This window comes from the organism of the source record quoted next, unplaced genomic scaffold, assembly GCF_019419815.1.
Source record: "Pyrus x bretschneideri cultivar Hongxiangsu unplaced genomic scaffold, Pyrus_bretschneideri_v1 Contig41, whole genome shotgun sequence".
NCBI classification, from domain to species: domain Eukaryota; kingdom Viridiplantae; phylum Streptophyta; class Magnoliopsida; order Rosales; family Rosaceae; genus Pyrus; species Pyrus x bretschneideri.
Window position 1 is genome coordinate 3,090,698 of NW_025999735.1, and position 18,760 is coordinate 3,109,457.

Consider the following 18,760-nt stretch of genomic DNA (forward strand, 5'->3'; position numbering starts at 1 on the left):
AACAGTTTTGGTGATGGTGGTGGAGGCGGCGGTGGGATCAGTTTTGGTAATGGTGGTGGCAACAATTGAGCTTGATGTGATGATGATTGTAAAGGAAAGATATTGTTAATGGAATTTAGGGAGGCTTGAAAAGTAGTGAGTGAGAAGCTCTGGAAATATAAGGTAACTATGATACCTAGTGACAAACCTATACCAAAGAATAGGAAATGAAGGACATGGTTTGACTGGATTAGGGTTCGAAAGGGCTGGAAAGTTGATTTAATTTGGGGTTGCTCGTGACTCGCCATTGTCATTGGGCAGATAGGAAAGAAAGAGATCGATTGAGGAAGGAGTTTCCTGACTAGCTTATCAAACTGCTAATAACAAAGTCAAGCTGAACGCTCTTGCAAGTAGGCTTTGTGGGGATATATAGCATGTTCTTAGTGGACTTTCTACATCGTGCTTCAAAGTTAATTAAGCAGGACATTAATAACAAATTAGCCGTAAGTAATCAGTAAAGACCCTTTCGGAGTTTATATCAGTTGGAAATTAAGTTGTCCAAGAACTTGAAGCAACTTCTAACTTGTGTAATCTATGGGTGTTGACAAACCATTCCTTCAACACCAGGCAAAGTAATCAGATAATTTTTTTTTTAAATAACCTATGCTTGTTTTTGAATTGACGTCCCATGAAACACCAAATGATACTTGGTTTTGTCCAGAGGTTTATGCCACCTAGCCCCATATAACAAACAAAAGAGAAGCATAGAGAGGACCAGCACTTTGTTGCTAATCCAAATTATAAATTATAATTAAAAGTTAAAATCCGCCAAATATTAACAGGGGCCGGGACCGAAAACCTATTGGCAAATGTTAATCTCTTTGTATTTTGAAAGGTCGAACACGTTGGTTGGAGTTGACAAATTACAATGGGTTTGGTCGTGGTCCAGCAATTCACTATAAATAGTGGAAATCACCAAACAATATGGCACACATCACCCAGAACGACAAGGATTGTTTGCCCTCACACTTCCGGTGTCCTCCCGTGCCCTCCTGTTTGTGTGGTCGGTTAAGCTACGTCAATATTTTATATTACTAATAATTTTTGTCTTATTATCTCTACAAAAATATATATATATAAAATGTTGACGTGACTTAACCGTGACCACACAAAATAGGAGGGCACGGAAGGGCACCGGAAGTGGGACGGCAGACAATCCTTGTCCCACCCCGAAAGCACTGCTTAAATTAAGCAGCCTCTTTTCTGCTCTTTCTTTTGAAGGGTGACCGGGTTTTAGGTTCTCAATCTTACTTCTTATTCTACAAGTGGGATTTGGTCATCGTCCAACAATTCACTATAAAATATTGAATTAGCTACTATATGTTTATATTGACTAATTAATATACATGCATAATTTTAGGCAAGTGATAAAATAATTATACTAATTTCATTTAAATTTTAAAGAGGGGAGAGCTTTTCATATCTGTAAGTTTGTAACGCATTTTGTTTGAAAATGAAGATTTTTACTTCAGAGTATTCTACCATTTTTGCATATGCATTCAAGAAGCACAAAAAGGAGTTACTACATTTGTAGTCAGATGCAACATTATGTAAACCATAGAAATGATTATATTAAAGGGTAAACTACGCTTTACCCCCTTAGGTTTGGAGTTGATTTCAATTCTTACAATATCTTTAAAACATTTCACTTTCATACCTCATCTACTATTTTATTTCAATATAGTACATCCGTTACATTTTTCATCCATTGATCCGTTAAGAGCTGACGTGGTTGCCAAATTTGTGCCATGGCAAATTTTTTTTTTATTCATTAAAAATATTATAATAATTTACCTTATTTATATATATATATATAAAAAAAAAAAAAAAACTCCAACCCAGAACCCAACTTCCCCCACCCCACCTCCTTTCCTCCACCATCTTCACCTCCCTCGCAACCCCCCACCCCACCCCCACCTCCCTCATAGCCCCCCACATTCTCCCTCTCCTCTCTCTTCACCTCCCTGACCTTCGTCCCCTCCCTTCACCACCAAAACCTCAACTTCTCCCTCTCCGTCACTTTCCCCGACCGCAAGCCCCTCCTCGAAGTAAAACCAAAGACGCACGACGAAGATTGAGAACTCAATTCGAAATCATGTGAGGCGTGTGTGTTGATTTGCCATCGAGTTGTAGGAAGGCTATGGTTGTCATGGTGGTAGGTAGGCTGGGGAGTGAGATAGAGAAATGGGTTGTGGTGGGTCGGGTCAGGAGGGAAACCAAGGATCTGGAAGAGCTGGTGGTAGGGTCACCGGAAAGTGGTGTAGCACATCCAGACACGCTCGTGGATCATGACGTCGTAGGGCAGGCAGAGAATGAATCAGGAAGGGGAGATCTTGCAGGAGTCACAGAGCTTGGAGGGAGGAAAGGGAGGGGACGAAGGTTAGGGAAGATGGGTTGTCGACGAGTTCGCGATGGAGTGGGGGGGGGTTGCGGGGGCGTCGGCCTTGGAGAGAGGAGGGAGAGAGGGTTGTTTAGGGGTTGCAGGGGAGGTAGGGGTAGGGGGATAGGGTGTTAGGGTTGCAGGGAAGGGGAAAGACTTAGGAAGAATATAGGTTTTTATTTATTTATTTTATTTTATTTATGATAATTATTTTTTTTAATGTTAATTTTAATAAATAGGGTAAATTATTATAATATTTTAAATAAATAAAAAATTATTTTTTATGCCATGTAGCACAAATTTGGCAGCCACGTCAGCTCTTAACGGATCAATGGATGAAAAATGTAATAGATGTACTATATTGAAATAAAATAATAGGTGAGATATGAAAGTCAAATGTTTTAAAGATGTTGTAAGGAATTAAAATCGATCCCAAACTTGAGGGGGTAAAATGTAATTTACCCTATATTAAAATTCCACTCTCTTAATATGATGGTTTGCTTGAAGCACAAAGTAACAAGTTTTTTCAATTAATTAAACATCTCTTCAAAGTTATTTAGTACTATTGTGCTATCTTCCGCATTACTTAATCCCACATGTTTATGATTCTTGTCAAGCTGTTAATCCAATTTTTGTAAACTAAACTAGTAAGAGGGCCGGTAATGGTGTGACAATATGTCCCTAATTTTAAAATTTCATTAATTTTAAGAGAGTGAATTGACTGAAAGTGCTCCTAGAGGTGAAATTGTTGACTTTCATTGACTAGTCTTTTCGTGACCCATACGAGTTATTATGTTATCATATTCTCAAAGTACTCGATGGTATGAATGTGTAGGCGCAAGCAGAATCGAAACTCGAGTTACGGTTAACGTTTTATGGATTTACGATGTTCAATGGCATTTTGGTAAATTCATTATTCTAGATAAATACCCTTTATTATTTTAATAATTTTCGTGTAGAATTTTCTGCATGGTAGGACCCACCCATGTGGGTCTCCTATTCCTTTGTCCCCGTGCCATTTCTTTTCCCATACTCTCTCGGATTCCCTCACTTGTATCTCTCTCATCTCTCTTCCCTCGCTTCTCATTTCAAACTCCCTCCTCTGTGCTCTCTATGCAATGCAGGGCAAGCGAGCCCATCGCTGCTTACTACGTTCTCCGGTGAGCCCTCAGGTTACCATACCATTCTATCTCTCTCGTCTGTTCTCTCTCTTTCTTGACCTCTCTCCTTAACCCTCTTTTCTCTATATGAAACACCGAGGAGTTGCAGTGGCCACACCACCGCCAGCCACTCACGACGATGGCCATTCTGGCGAGCCAGATCACACCACCTTGTCGTTTTCCCTCACAAAATCTCTCCCTCATCATTTTCCTTCTTAGTTCACTGATGCACAGCACCACCGCCATCCAATATCGCGAACTCCGGTGAGATTTCCAGTTCTCCCATCAATGTAAGCCTCAGATCACCTCTTCCCTCCTCCTATAATGATTTAGAAGTAATGTTGACGTTGGATGTCTGATTTGGTAAGGTTGATGCAAAAACATCTTGGGGAAGAACTTCCCCAGATTTTGGAAATTTGGACCATGGTCGTCAAGCCACTTTCAGGCTACTTTTCCAGCCAATGCCGACCACGTCTTGGCCTACTCTTGCTATGGATTTGTTTCTCTCGTGCTGAGCTTCATTTTCATATAAATTATGTTGTTTTTTATGGAGAATCGAGCTCGAAATGAGCTCATAAAGTTGGAGGAAAAACACGAAAAAGTATGGAAAACTTACGATGAAGGTGCGTGAGGTGCGCGTGGGTTGCCACTTTCTTCGGCATGTGTGGCGCGTGAGGCGGTGCGTGGAGAAACCCGAGGTCCGTCTATAGGTTTCTCGAAGTGCTAAATCTGAATCTGCCGTCGTTTTTTTGAAATTCGGCCGTTTTAAAATAGTTTCGTTATTAGTCGTACTTTGTACGAAAATGCGTAATTACGTTAGTACATTATATTTACGTAAATGGTTTCGTTTCTAAGGAAACGCATCGCAAGGATCTTCGATGCCTACGAGGTGGTTTCGACCGACAACAGAATCTATGAGTGGATCTTTTCTTTGATATATATATTTGTTTAGTTTTCATATATACATCTAATAATGAATTTTCTATATGACTGCCGTAATTAAATTAACGTTTATGGAAATTAACATAACGATGAGAATTGGAAAATCATTATAAATCTTACGGGATGCCTTAATTAAATTTATGGCTATGAATAGTATTATGTAGACTAGAATTATCGAATCACTGTGGCATGACTATATTTATGTTATATGCTCATCGTTTGCTGCACCGGTGTTAGTACTTGCCCGGACTAGGGCCAGTCTTTCACGTGTATGTTCACATCGCATTGTACGCTCACTTTGAATCCATTGTAGGTGCCAATCTTGTCCTAGATTGCTATAGGCAATTAAGACTCGTGTGTGATGTGCATAAGTCTTCACGTGATTGTAGTACTAGAGCGTAAATCATTATTTCACCCAATCATGTTCATGTTAGAATACCTTTGCATGAACTCGTGTGTCAACACGTGTTGATGAGCACTTGATATGATATGTTTATTTATGCGAGAATATGTGATACGGATGTTATGTGTTTATTTACGAAAGTTTCTTACGAAAGGTTATTTACGAAAGTTTGGAAACTATACTTGTTTTACGGCGAGGGGTTATTAGGTTTTCAAAAGGTTTTTATAAAACTTTATTTTTAGGCCCACTCACCCTTATTTTTCGCACTTCTAGGTTTTAGTGCTGAGCTTTTGTGTCGGTGATGATTCTTGGCAAATCTTGGTATAGGTGGTTACCTTCAATGGTATAATTCTCATCCTACATTACTGTACTTTACTTATGCTCTGACATTACGTGTGAAATGGGTTCATTCCTGCTCACAAACGCACTTTTACATTTAGGCACTTTTAGTTCAATTCACTCATATTTTTTCACATCACTACACATTATGGCTTCGTTATTCTCTTGGTGACGACCAGCACAGCTCGATTCCGAATCTAGATGAAAAGAAATAGTGTGAAGTATTATAGGATTCGCGATTTAAGTATCTTGCCACAATTCTCTAATCATTTTAAGTGATATATAATTAATTCTTGTTCTTGGAATGATATGCACAAATGTCGAAAGAAATAATATGAAGTATTATAGGATTCGCGATTTAAGTATCTTGCCACAATTCTCTAGTCATTTTAAGTGATATATAATTACTTCTTGTTCTTGGAATGATCTGCACAAATGTCGAAAGAAATAATATGAAGTATTATAGGATTCGCGATTTTACATATTTGTAAGACTTAATTTTAAATTATAGTCTGCTCGGATACCATTTTAAATTGTAAGCATTCAAACTAATAACAATTAGAGGAAGTGACTGAAGATTATTTAAACCACCTAGGTAGAACTTTCTAAGTCCACTAGAAATTCCCCGGCAAACCACAAATCCTGTTCCTCCTTGCTCTCCAGGGAGTCCACCCCACTTACTCAATCCAAGTGCCCATTCCATATCTACTTCAGTAGTATCGGCTGCCCGCGGTGGCTTGGGTCCCAAAGGCACAGCTTGAGCACATCAGCAACATTCACCCCACCAACATTTTGATCAGGTGACTCAGTGAAACTCGGCTCCTTGGCCCTCCAGCCCCTGATGGGACTCCTCCTTTCTCTCTTCCTCTTCTTCTTCTTCTTCTTCTTCTTCTTCTTCTTTTTTTTTTCTTTTTCTTTTTTTTTTTTACCTCCTCCTCCTCCACCTTATCTTCCCTTACCTCCTCCTTCTTCATTTGAAGCTCTTTTGCCATTCACCGGGTCAAAACTCCATGCCCACTTTGGAATCCGTCGGCCTTCATCATCATCGTCATCTTTCTTTCTGAGCTTTTTTTGTTTCCTCCTTTGCTTGATGATCTCACTGTCTCCTTATATTCATTTTCTTTTGTTTGTCACACAGAGAGAGAGAGAGAGAGAGAGAGAGAGACAGAGAGACAGAGACGACAGAGACAGCGACAGAGTGATTGAGTCTGGACGAGCTTGCTGGGTATGTAGCAGCTATATAGAGAAGACGATAGCTTAATTTGAGCTTCTTTGAGCACAAAAGGGAGTGAAAAGGATTCCTCTCTTATATACACGACTCGCCTTGTCAAAACTGCATGGCCACTATGGAAACCATTAGCATTCAACATCATCCTTCTTTCTGAGCTATTTTTGTTTCCGGCCTTGCTTGAAGCTCTCTTTCCATTCTCCTCCTTCATTTGAAGCTCTCTTGCCATTCTTCTTGATGAGCTGCGTTGATCTTCCTCTTTGCACTTCCTCGCCAAATGTGTTTCCTTCTGCTGACTGACCTGTAATGCATTTGCGACAAAACAATGAAGCACATGCATAATCAAAGTATTTATAAAATGTTTCGCAGACCTTAAAAAAAAAAAAAAATGAAACACATAAAACTTGATGAGATATATTGGTCATACCATACGATCAAGTAATCTGGTAAATCATCGATTCGATAGAAGATGGATGCCATCATTCTTAATATGCACATCTTTTGAAATAAAGCTTCATCTCGATGATCAAAAGGTCTTCCTGAAATTTTCTGCAACAAAAACAAAAATAAACACAAAATAAACTAGATATACATAGTGATGATTGTTTAACTCGTATTCTGAATGGCCTCGTTGTTATTAAATCATTAGTTTCTAATATTCTATAAGTAGATACAGTAGCCTAATTAACTTATTCAGAGGGTGAAACATGGCTAGCATTTCCGTAATGTTATGGACATATATAATGAATCATATCAGCTATTGAGATATGCGTTTCACAACATTTTATAAATTTGGTAAAATTAGCTAGGTACGGAATTTATTTTGTTGGTCTGGCGTTGAGCGTGGTTCTTTGTTTCGTTTTTGGATTCTTGACCCTTTTTTGTCACAAAAATGATAATAATTAATGATATGAGTACTATGAAGAAAATCTAATTAGTTTGTATAAAAAAAGTTCCATGAAACATTCAACTTACCTACAAATATCACGAGCAACAAACTAAAACCGACCACAGACCAAGGGTGAAAGATTTGAGGGATGAGTGACTTTCAGAGAGCAAGCTTTTCCAGATGTGAACGGCATGAGGGGAGAACGTCAGAGACTATGACCCAGTTTGGTACTGTGAGGTAAAATAATCAGATTTAGAGCAAACCTGTTAAGTGTTTGGTAAATTGTAATCAGCTTTGAGCCAAATGCCCATATAGGTGTTTGGCAAATATGTTATTGTAGAAGTGATTGAAAATATGAAGCTTACCTACATATACCATGAGGAACAAAAGCAACAAACTGCAATCGTCTAACCACAGGTCAAGAGTGAAAGATCTAAATGATGAATGATAAAAGGAATGAAGATTAAGGATTGGTAGGAAGCAGAGATGATGACTTAATGGAGCGAGCTTTGCTAGAAATCTTCAGTGGCGGAAATGAAGTGGATGAGGAGATAGACTAAGACGAATGCGAGCATTATATTTATAGGCCTGTATGCACATTGTTCACTCTTCGGTTTCTAAACATATTATTTTTCACGTGAAGTATCAGTGACGAAATAATTCACGATATGATAATTTAGTTTAACTAATCATACTGTACGTGCCCTAATCTTGGCGCGGTAAAGTCTATATATGTAGCTACTAGCTGAGAGATTTTGAATACAGTGCAACATATATGACAACTTCCATTTCTAGCAAGTTATTGTTAAAGCATTAGGGCTTCTTTAATTTGATTACTTTTGGTAATGCCAAAAAAGATAATAAAAGCAAGATATGTGCTAGAATGGTGGGTTTATATATAGCATGATTAGTATCTGGAGGCATGGAGAAGTGAATTTTTTTTTTTTAACAAACTGATATTATCTACACTAAGGGGAGGGGGTGGGCTTAGCCTCACAATAGCTAGTAATAGCATGGTTCAAATTCGTCTTTGGCGATAATTGAACCTAACACCTCTCACTTGCAAGTGAAGAGGAATACCTAAGTGGCATGGAGAAATGATATTTGTGCTGATTGGATTGCCAAAATTACCTGTTTTGCAGCATTGTTATGGGTTTATACATGAGCTTGATGGCCCTCTTGATGGTATCAGTAATGATCTAAAGGACCACCGGTTGGAGGCGAAATGTTTTCAATTTTCAAGTTAATTAGAAATCTCATTAATAACTATTAAATTTCTATACTTAAACATGATGTCTAAAATGTAACTAATTCTATATGAAGTTTGGTGCTAACAAAAATATGAGTTTCTTAATTATGGTATGATTATTAAGTAATCATGTACTTAATTATAAATAAAAATAAAAACCATTTCATCATCACACATATATATAGTACACAATGAAATGATGTATTTTGGTTTGGTCTACTATGAATCTATGATATTCAATTTTTTACTCAAGTGGTGACCGCGTGTAAATGGTGCAATTAGCCTAGCTAACTTGCAAAGCGTTGTATTGAGAAATGTAACTTGCAACGCACGTAAGTTGCTTTCGTGGTAAGGTTGTTTAAAATTTGATTGTTGGAAGACCAAATTAATGTGTTCGGGAATATTTAGCCTGCTATGCTATTATAGTTTTGATTAATGGATTATTTAGGTGTCGTAGATCTACCTATTGGCCGGGTATTAACATTTTCTTGTAGATAAACTGCAGCATATAGGAGGAGGATGCAACACTAACACTAAGAAAATACTGAAACAAGTAATTGAATAACTAATAGTCATTTGACAACAAGGTAATAAATCAAAAACATTGATAATAAACCACCAGCACAACATATCTTTAGCCTCTTACTGGCCTGGGTTTCGGCGACGAATTATCTCCAAAATTCCAAAGGCTTCCGTCCCATGCATTATTGTGCCCCTAGATCATCCCCCGCATCATCATTATTTACCGAAGGAAAAGATAGATTGTCAAAAAAATCACCGTATGGATTCCCAAGCCCACTAGAAAAGTCCCCGTCAAACCACAAATACTGCTCCTCCTTGCTTCTCCAGGGAGTCCACCCATACTGACTCAAATTAAGTAACCGATGCCATGTCTTCTTCACTAGTATCGGCCGCTGGTGGTGGCTGTGGTCCGACAGGCACATCTTCAGCAGCAGCAGCAGCATTCACCCCATCAGCATTTTGATCAGGTGATTCAATGACAGTCGGCTCCTTGGCCTCCACCCCCTCCTGGGTCTCCTCCTTTTTCTCTTCCTCTTCCTCATCTTTTTTCTTCAACTCCTCCTCAACCTTATCTGCCATCACCTCCTCCTTCTTCAGGCGAAGCTCTCTTGCCATTCGCCTTGTCAAAACTCCATGACGACTATGGGGTCCATCAGCATTCGTCATTTTTCTTTCTGAGCTCATTGTCTTCTTATTCATTTTCTGTTTGTCACAGAGAGAGATAGTCTGGGTGAGCTTACTGCGTATAAAGCAGCTATGGAGAGAAGATAGCGTAATCTGAGCTTCTTTGAGCAGAGAAGGGAGTGAAAGTGATTGCCCTCTTATGTACACACAGCTCACCTAGCTGTTAGGGTTTTGATGCAAAAAGATATATTTCTTTCTGGAGTTTTGAGAATAAGTCTTTTCTCGAGAAGATGATATCCCTTACCCAAATATGTCGCGATACTTTAGACTGGGTATGTAGCTGTTTAATTGCTTAAGTTCTCAGATTCAAATTCCTACGAAGCAATAGTATTATCTCGAGATATAACGTGATAAAAACAGTGGACATGCAGCAATGCCACGCGGACTTTCTCCATGCAGAAAATTACAGTTTCTCTTTTCAACATTTCAGTTTCTTTGGGTTATAGTGAGTGCTTTAAATGTTCACGTTTCCCCCCTCTTTTTCTTGTCTTTTTTTCCCATCTGTGCGTGTTTTGCATGCAGCCACACTGTAATTACGTTTCAAATGGCAGTTTCATTGTGTATTTAATTGCATCAGTGTCACTAGGAGTTAAAAAAAAAAAAAAAAAAAAAGTAACGTTCTCATCTTCCGTCAATTGATTTGAGTTTTGGCTTCTTTTTTTCACTTCTTTGGAGGATGAATTCCAAAGCAGACAGAAATTTCAGTCTCACCTTCAATGGAAAACATCTATCAACTAAATGGATTTGTAAAGTGATATGACTTGCTGGTAAATATAATTTGTCAATGGGATTTAAGTGTTGGATACCTAATAATCATTAAATCTAATACTGTGGAATACAACTTAATATGAATGAGTTCATTGTCACCGTTTCATATATGTCATTCTCCAGACTATGGTTTCCAAGTCCGAGTTATGGAAGCCGGGGTTCTGGGGCCTGATCCTGGGGCCAAGGTCCCAAATTCGAATCGATCAATGAGTTTTGTCTAGGTTGAGAGCATAGGAGTCCCATTCTGAGTCAAGCCAGAAATCCTCGTTACTATTATGGTGCAACTTAGAAATGGAACTTTGACATCTCCAAATTTTATGCATAATCCCTTCTCCGTTGTAAATCCCATTTTAAAATCGTCAAACAAGATAGTACGTAAAGTAATTGATCGATTCTGCTTGAAGCAATTTAGAACTACTTGCAGTGATGTGTGTCTTCAGTAACTTAAGATGTCAAATCTGGAACATTAGATTTAGCTAGTCTTGATCTAATTTTTTTTTTAAATTTTTTTGGACAAAGCGATGTCGAATTTGTACAAATGTTGTAGTATTCAGACGTAAAATCACAAGGAATACATATTAGTACTAGAAAGGGGACATATTACAGAAGAAAAAAAAGCGACCGAACTATCATTTACATCAGGATTTTCTCTCCCAACTAAAGATCCTTCCGAACGAACGACAGAAAACTTAAAGGTCAGCTTGGCAGACCGAAACAAATAAGGCAGCAAAACAAGTGCCATATGATATGGTAAGGCAGCAAAGAAACTCAAGCTCAAACATTTCTGACCAGGACTGGAGAATTAGAAATCAAATGAAAAGGTAAGAGATTTGTAGCTCAGTTGATTAAAAGTATTCTCGCTTACACCATTTGCAAAACATTGAGAATTATCCTCAATTTCTCCAAAAGTTACCAATGTCATGAAATGCCAAATCAGAAAAAAGAATACAAAAGGGTTCACTCCTTCCTAGAAATACCAACGTCAAAGTGTTTTCAGTGCACTTCAACAGTATTTTCAATTTAATTAAAATTCCAACAACCCACAACCAATTCTAATCAGAATACAAACCAAAATTTAGCATCGCGAGAATCAAAATTCCATCTGTAATCCCAAAAAATTGCAGTACAAGACCAAATAAAAACTTGCATCAGGAAACTGAAACAAAAAAATATACAGAGACGAGTTGAAGGGAGAGAGCCTAGATTGAGAGTGATCATAGCCAAAAGTTGCAGAGAAACATTTCCCATTTGGGCGTTTTGGTGTTAGATAGAGCCCACTACCAAGCAAAAACGAATGCACACAAAATCAACCCGACTTCCATAAGAACAGAATTTGGTCATGACACAAGATAAATGACACCAAATAAGCCTTATCCATACTAACACGATACAACATAATTGACACCGAATAAGCTTTACTGCAGAACATACACTTCTCTTCAGATATCCATAAAATTAATGTTAATCCGCAAAAGATATAACACAATCTCTCAAGACTAGTGGCCAAAGAACAGATTGTTTTGACATTAAAAATCTAGCAAAAATGCTTGAGACAAAGTATAGAAACGATATTTCCCCTATTATTTTTCACACCTTTCAGTTATTCAAGTGGCATAGAGTTTCCCACCTTAAGATCAGTTCTACTTTTCGATTGCAGATGGGGATGGAGGGTGAAGAAGAGCAGCAGCATAACATGATTGTACGGTACCAGCATGGTGTCGTCGAAGAAAATTACAACATCAAATTCTTCTCCATAATTGAAAAAATATTAGCTTACCATTTCATGTTTGCTACTTTACAATTTACAGGAGGTACTTGGATAATTCTAAGAAATGGACATCAAAATAATAACTACCATGATAACATTTGTAAGGTGGATGCTCTTTGAAAGTGTAACATGATCACCCAAGTCAAGCACCTTCGGGCACATCTTCGAAATGTTGCCACGGATCCTCTACATGTTTGCTTTCCTTTCCCACCTTTCCTTTGTGTCAAGCCTAGCAACACAGTAGCATTAGATAAAAATTCCAATATACGAAATAATATCTTTGGTCAATGATAACATTTATTGCTACTTTTGTTATATATATGGATATTACTACGCATGCATATCATACCCCCAATGTAACTTGTGGCTCTTCTTTGGAGCCCGGACTGCTATATCCTCATGCTGTACAACAGAACTGGTTTCATTCTTGTGGTTCTCAGAGTCACAGACGGTTGAAGTTTCAAGTGTTATGACTGAATCTTGGTTTGCAGTATCTCTAGCAGTCAGGTCTATGCTGTGAGATTTTCCTTTACTATCTGTAATTCCTCTAAAATTAGACACAAAAAATAAACTTGTACAGCAGAGATAACAAACATGACTGAGGAAACCAAGGAACCTTTTGGTTTCTTTCCCATCTTTGATTTTGATTTGATCTGTAACCTCCTCTGGTGCAGCTCCTATAATGTTCATGAGTTTAAGTATGTAGAAGCAATTCAAGTGCTAAACAAAGATAAACGAAAGAATACCGGATAAGTGGAGAAAGTAATTAATGCTCCTTCAGCATCGTAAGTTCCCTCCAGCAGTCTATTGTTACTACCCCAAAGGCTGAGGATCTTTTAATAAGCAGTCCAAAACCTCAGGTGACAAGATAGGAAACCAGAGACCAGAAAGTATCATGAACTTTTAGCAGATACATAAATACTTGCAGTTTCCTAACTTGTGAGGTTGTAAATGGGTCCTGTCTAATTGTGCGCGCTAATTCAGGAGATAATTTTACTTGTACCACGAACACTCTGCCACATTGTGTACTATTTCACATGTATGAGTTCTAGGGTAGTTAAGTTAAAACAAATACGTGTGATATAATTTGAGTGGAATAGTAGGACCACATGGTAATGTTACTGGCACATCGAAAAATCTCTCCTAGTTAAGGTTTTTGCCCCCTCACCCGTCTTCCCACCCAAGACAGACACGAGGGACCCAAATGAAGGGAGGCTTTACCCCTTGTGTCGGTCTTGGGTGAGCGAATGGTGACTTGGCACAGCTGCCAGCACCCAAGAATCCTTCCTAGTTCAGAGGTGGTCAGCACCCACTGATTTCCGTTAGACGTGTCTGATTTAATCATTCTACAGCACAAATAGTGAGATTCAAACTCATTGACGGCAATCAATGGGTGGTGAGTATACCACCACCACTAAAGAGTGGTGAGCAAAAATTCATCTTTTAATGAAGATTATAACATATTCAGGAGCGGTTAAATCAACAATTACCCAACCCAATGAAAGCTCAGAGGCAGCCTAACAATCAAAACAAACTAAAACGGCGAAAAGATGATAGAACTAGCAGCAGTCTCAAGTACCCAATTAAATTGATTGTTCGATCAGAGCTTCAAACAACAGAACAAACAATGCACAAACAAAACAGAGACCAAAGTGGCCGTCTTCCCACCCAAGATAGACACGGGGGACCCGAATGAAGGGAGGGTTTATCCCTTGTGTCGGTCTTGGGTGAGCGAATGGTGACTTGGCACAGCTCCCAGCACCCAAGAATCTTTCCTAGTTCAGAGGTGGTCAGCACCCACTGATTTCCGTTAGATGTGTCTGATTTAATCATTCTACTACAAAAATATTGAGATTCAAACTCATCGACGGCAATCAATGGGTGGTGAGTATACCACCACCACTAAAGAGTGGTGAGCAAAAACTCATCTTTTAATGAAGATTATAACATATTAAGGAGCGGTTAAATCAACAATTACCCAACCTAATGAAAGCTCAGAGGCAGCCTAACAATCAAAACAAACTAAAACGGTGAAAAGATGATAGAACTAGCAGCAGCTACAAGGACCCAATTAAACTGATTGTTCGATCAGAGCTTCAAATAATAGAACAAAAAATGCACAAACAAAACAGAGACCAAAGTGGCGGTGGTGGCGAGAGTACCTGGAACTTGGATAGCTGGGTTTGGGTGAGGGATTTGGGCTTGTAATTGGGCTGCAGACACGGCGTGGATGCGATTGCTGCTTCCTTTCTCTCGTCTTCCTTGTCTCCTTCCTTTCCCATCCCCGCTTTTCTTCCGCTTCCCTATTTTCTTTGGGTTTCGTACGCCCTTCCTGTAATACGCGGATGCTTATTATATTTTCCGGGTAATCGGAGTACTTGAACCACCCGACTTATTTAGAGTCTTTTTTGGGTATTTATCAAATATTGCCCAAAATTAGCCTGTAATTTTTAAAATGTTAGCTTTTATAAAAATTTTCATATACATCTATATTCCACTTACATAGACATAAATAGCTTCAGTTTATATGAATAATTAATATTTTTTTTACAGATGATATCATCTACACTAACTAAAAAACTTCTTGTGCAATAATCAAGAGTTGCTCTCACTAATATTTGTTTTCTTGTTTTTTTTTTAAACGAAGCAAATGTTTCTCTCAACTTTATTTTTTAATAAATAATAATAAAAAAAACTTTAGTGAGAGCTCTAGTTGCTGGCAGTCTTGCAGCAATATTTTAATTTGTGCTTAATCTGTTTACTCTTTACAATGTTCTTAATCCTCTCTTTGTGGTAAAACCTAATTAATTAGCATGAGAATTCTGTTGGTTAATTTCCTTAATTTTTGTCTTGCTCAACATTTATGCTTTTCTTAAGTAAAAAGCTAGTATGTAATATCGTACTTGAAGGGCAGCTTGGAATTATGAAGAAAGATTGAGAGAAACCTTTGTTCTTCATTTGGAAAAGAAACGAACAAAAAAGAAGAAAATATTATTGAGAGCAACACTTGATTATAGCACAAGAAGTTTTTTAGTTAACAATTAGTTAGTCATATAAACTGAGGGTATTTGTGTTTATTTAAATGAAATTTTAGATATATTTGAAAGTTTTTATAAAAACTGACATTTTTGAAATTAAGGGTTAATTTTTTGTTATATTTGACAAATTTTCATTTTTTTAAGCCTCATAATGAGCTAGCAATAATATGGTTCAAATTCGTTTTTGGCAAAAATCGAACCTAAGACCTCTAACTTACAAGTGAACAAGAATACTACTAGACCATAGTACTAAAAGACTATTCATAGATTTTATTTTGAGGCATTTGTTGGTTTGCCCCTGAACTTGTACAGAGGTCAATTTCCCATAAAATTTTATAAATAAAAAATTCCCCCCAGCATTAGATTTTAAAATTTTCATCCAATTTTCATCCATCCAATTTTTCATTCTTTTTACCCCATATAGTTGTCATGCGTTGTATGTGCGATCAAAATGGATGAAAAATTGGACGGAATTTTTTTAAATCTAACATCAAGGGAAGAATTAGCTATTTATAAATGTTCAGGTGTGAAATATCGTCTCCAGATTTCACTATTTAAAATTACATATTTCATATTCTTTGTTTCTACGCGTTTATAATTATGGCGTATAGTTTTTTTTTTTCAATAAGTAAAAGGACAAAAATGCCTTTAATGAATTAAACGGACTTTTCGAGGACATATTTAATTCCTATTTGTTTTGTCACTTTTATTTACATATTTGGATAAAGTTCAACCTCACAAGTGAGTAGGCGAAAACAGTTCGATAAACGAAGCTATAATGAATGAGATATCAACGAGTAAAGACAGGGGTGAAATGGTCATTTAACCATTATCTGGAAGGCTCTAGATTTGCTGGAGCACTGATTTGGTGCCACGTATGTGGCTAGGATGGATAGATGAGGAGAGAAATGAGGGAAATGAGGGAAATGAGGGAGACTCGACCCGACTCCTACTCTTATTCTGACGTCTTTTTAGGTAGTTTTTCCTGCGATTCACAGCCATCCACTACCTGGAAACAACTCAACATCAACCCCTCTTTCATATTCAACCAAAAATCGAAGAGATGGGCCTCGGTTGCATGATGAACCGCACTGGAGGGGTACGATGGTTCGTTGCCGGCAATCCACCATTACTGAAGGTGATTCCTTCAATCATCACCACCAAAATACTCCTCTTAAGCCCAGGAACAATCCCCAAACAAGTTTAGGGGCACACGGAGCACCAAAGAGTACGAATTGAAATGTATCCATTTCAAGGGTTTCCAATGAATTGAGGAGATTTTAGGCGTTTTCCCAGCCGAATTGGACCTCCACTCAGGTATCAAACTTATTCCTTTCTTCACGATCCTTATTTTGGTATAATTTGAGAATTTTTGGAGTTAGGTGTACTTTCCAGCGAGTTGGGGCGGCCAGCCGCCGCTTGTGGAGCCGCTGGCCCAAAGACCCACTTGACCCTTCTAGGCTAAATTTGATACCTCAATTCCATATGTGACCTCCTATGGATGAAATCCCATCATTCAAACATAGTTTTGTTAGGATTTGCCTCTTGATCATTATAACCATCAACGATTTGACCATTCGATCGTCACCAAACTTTAATGTGTTATAGCACGTAATATTTGAGGACATTAGAAATTGACGGATTGGAAATCCATGGGTGGATGTTCCGGATCGAATTATGTTGAGTTGTGGACCCCATCGTTGACCAAGAGTTGACTTTTGGTCAACATGTTTCAAACCGTTCTTAAATACTAAAATTAGTACTACTGGGGACTAAGTGAAGTCTAGTAGGCCTACATTGGTTAGTGAGTGCCTATAATATATGTGATGTGGTTATTACCTTGATTTCATATTTAGTATCCTTGTGGATATTACTTGATTTTATAAAAGTGATTTCTATTGAAATGTGATTTGTATATTTAGCCATCTATCTATGTTCATTAAATGTGATTTGACTTGTGTGATGAAGATGTTTGTGAAATGTGATTTGAAGTGCTTATTAATTGTTTGATGAAATGTGAGGGCTAGTAGTGAACCTTTAACCCTTTGTCATGGGGTTTGTTGCTTCGAAGCTTGTTACATATCTCATTCCATTGTTTCATTTCTTGTATCGTTGAGTCGTTCTAAATTGAGTAACTTGATTCATGTCAGGTTTCTTTGAGTCGTCGATATGTTTCTTGGACTTCCGCTCAGTTCCGTTGAGTGGTCCGGAATTAGGTTTTGCTGGGGTTTCGTTGAGTGGCCCGGTTCCCCGCTCTGCCTGGATTCTGTTGAGTGGTCCAGAATCCCTCGTGCTCTGCAGTTCTGTTGAGTGGTCCGGAATCATATCTTGCTTTGGATTTCATTGAGTGGTCCAATATCCATTGTACTCCGCGATTCCGTTGAGTGGTCTGGAATCGTATCCACTTGGATTCCGTTGAGAGGTCCAAAATCCCTTCTACTTTGCGATTTCGTTAAGTGGTCTAGAATTGTATCCTGGTTTGGATTCCGTTGAGTGGTCCAAAATCCCGATTGGTATTTTGGTTCCGTTGAGTGGTCTGGAACTTGATGTTGTTAGATTTCGTTGAGTGCTCCGAAATCACATCATTAACTTCGTTGATTCGTTGGATTCAGTCTAAATTGAGAAAGCTTCAAAGATGTAGGCTTTGGCCAAACTATGTTGTTCTAGACCTGGATTTTGGTGTATTGTATGTGTTATTGACTGATATGATTGTGGAATGATGTTGGAAAGCACATGTGTGTGTGAATGACAAGATGACAACTCTTGTTTGGCTTATGGTTGATGTGTAGTGTGGTACTCTATGTTTTTTTTGCTAGAAAGTGTTTTACGAAAAGTTCAGAGTTTAACAAATGGTGAACAACAAATGGCTTGATCCTTATTTAGGGTACATAGGCAGTCTAACGAGGAGGTTAGATGCAGCCATAAAGTAAATGAAAAATTACTACATAATTGGACCTTGAGTGGTGTTTTGTCCATGTCTCAGAGGCGAGACATGATAGATATACTGGTACATGGTGAAGTCACCTGTCGATCTTGGACGTATATCGGGATTGGGGCTTGACATCAGGGGGTAATCGGCTAAAATTAAAGTTCAAGGAGAAATTGGCTAATTATAAAAGCTCAAGAGGGTAATCGGCTAAAATTAAAGTTTAAAGGAGAAATTGACAACTTTATACAAGTTTGAGGCACAAGCTGACAAATATGCCTTTTTGTTTTGTTATTTATTTATGTTTGGAGTTTTTTAATTAATTTTTTATACAGTCATATATTTAAACTAAGCAAATAAATTGAAATCAAGCTCGTCATTCGTAAAATTCAAACATACCTCTCACTTACAAATGAATAATAATA

The 18,760-nt window shown here is 37.9% G+C and overlaps 1 protein-coding gene across 1 annotated transcript; it reads right to left on the reverse strand.

The window, feature by feature from the left end:
- Positions 1 to 12,334: 12,334 nt before the first annotated feature.
- On the reverse strand, positions 12,335 to 14,741 carry LOC103948490. The gene is made up of 4 exons (XM_009359523.3): positions 14,534 to 14,741; positions 12,988 to 13,048; positions 12,721 to 12,907; positions 12,335 to 12,600 (listed from the first exon to the last, which is right to left on the reverse strand). Exons 1-4 carry the CDS (start codon positions 14,651 to 14,653, stop codon positions 12,558 to 12,560), a joined length of 411 nt encoding a protein of 136 aa, XP_009357798.2. The 5' UTR covers positions 14,654 to 14,741; the 3' UTR covers positions 12,335 to 12,557.
- Positions 14,742 to 18,760: the final 4,019 nt, after the last annotated feature.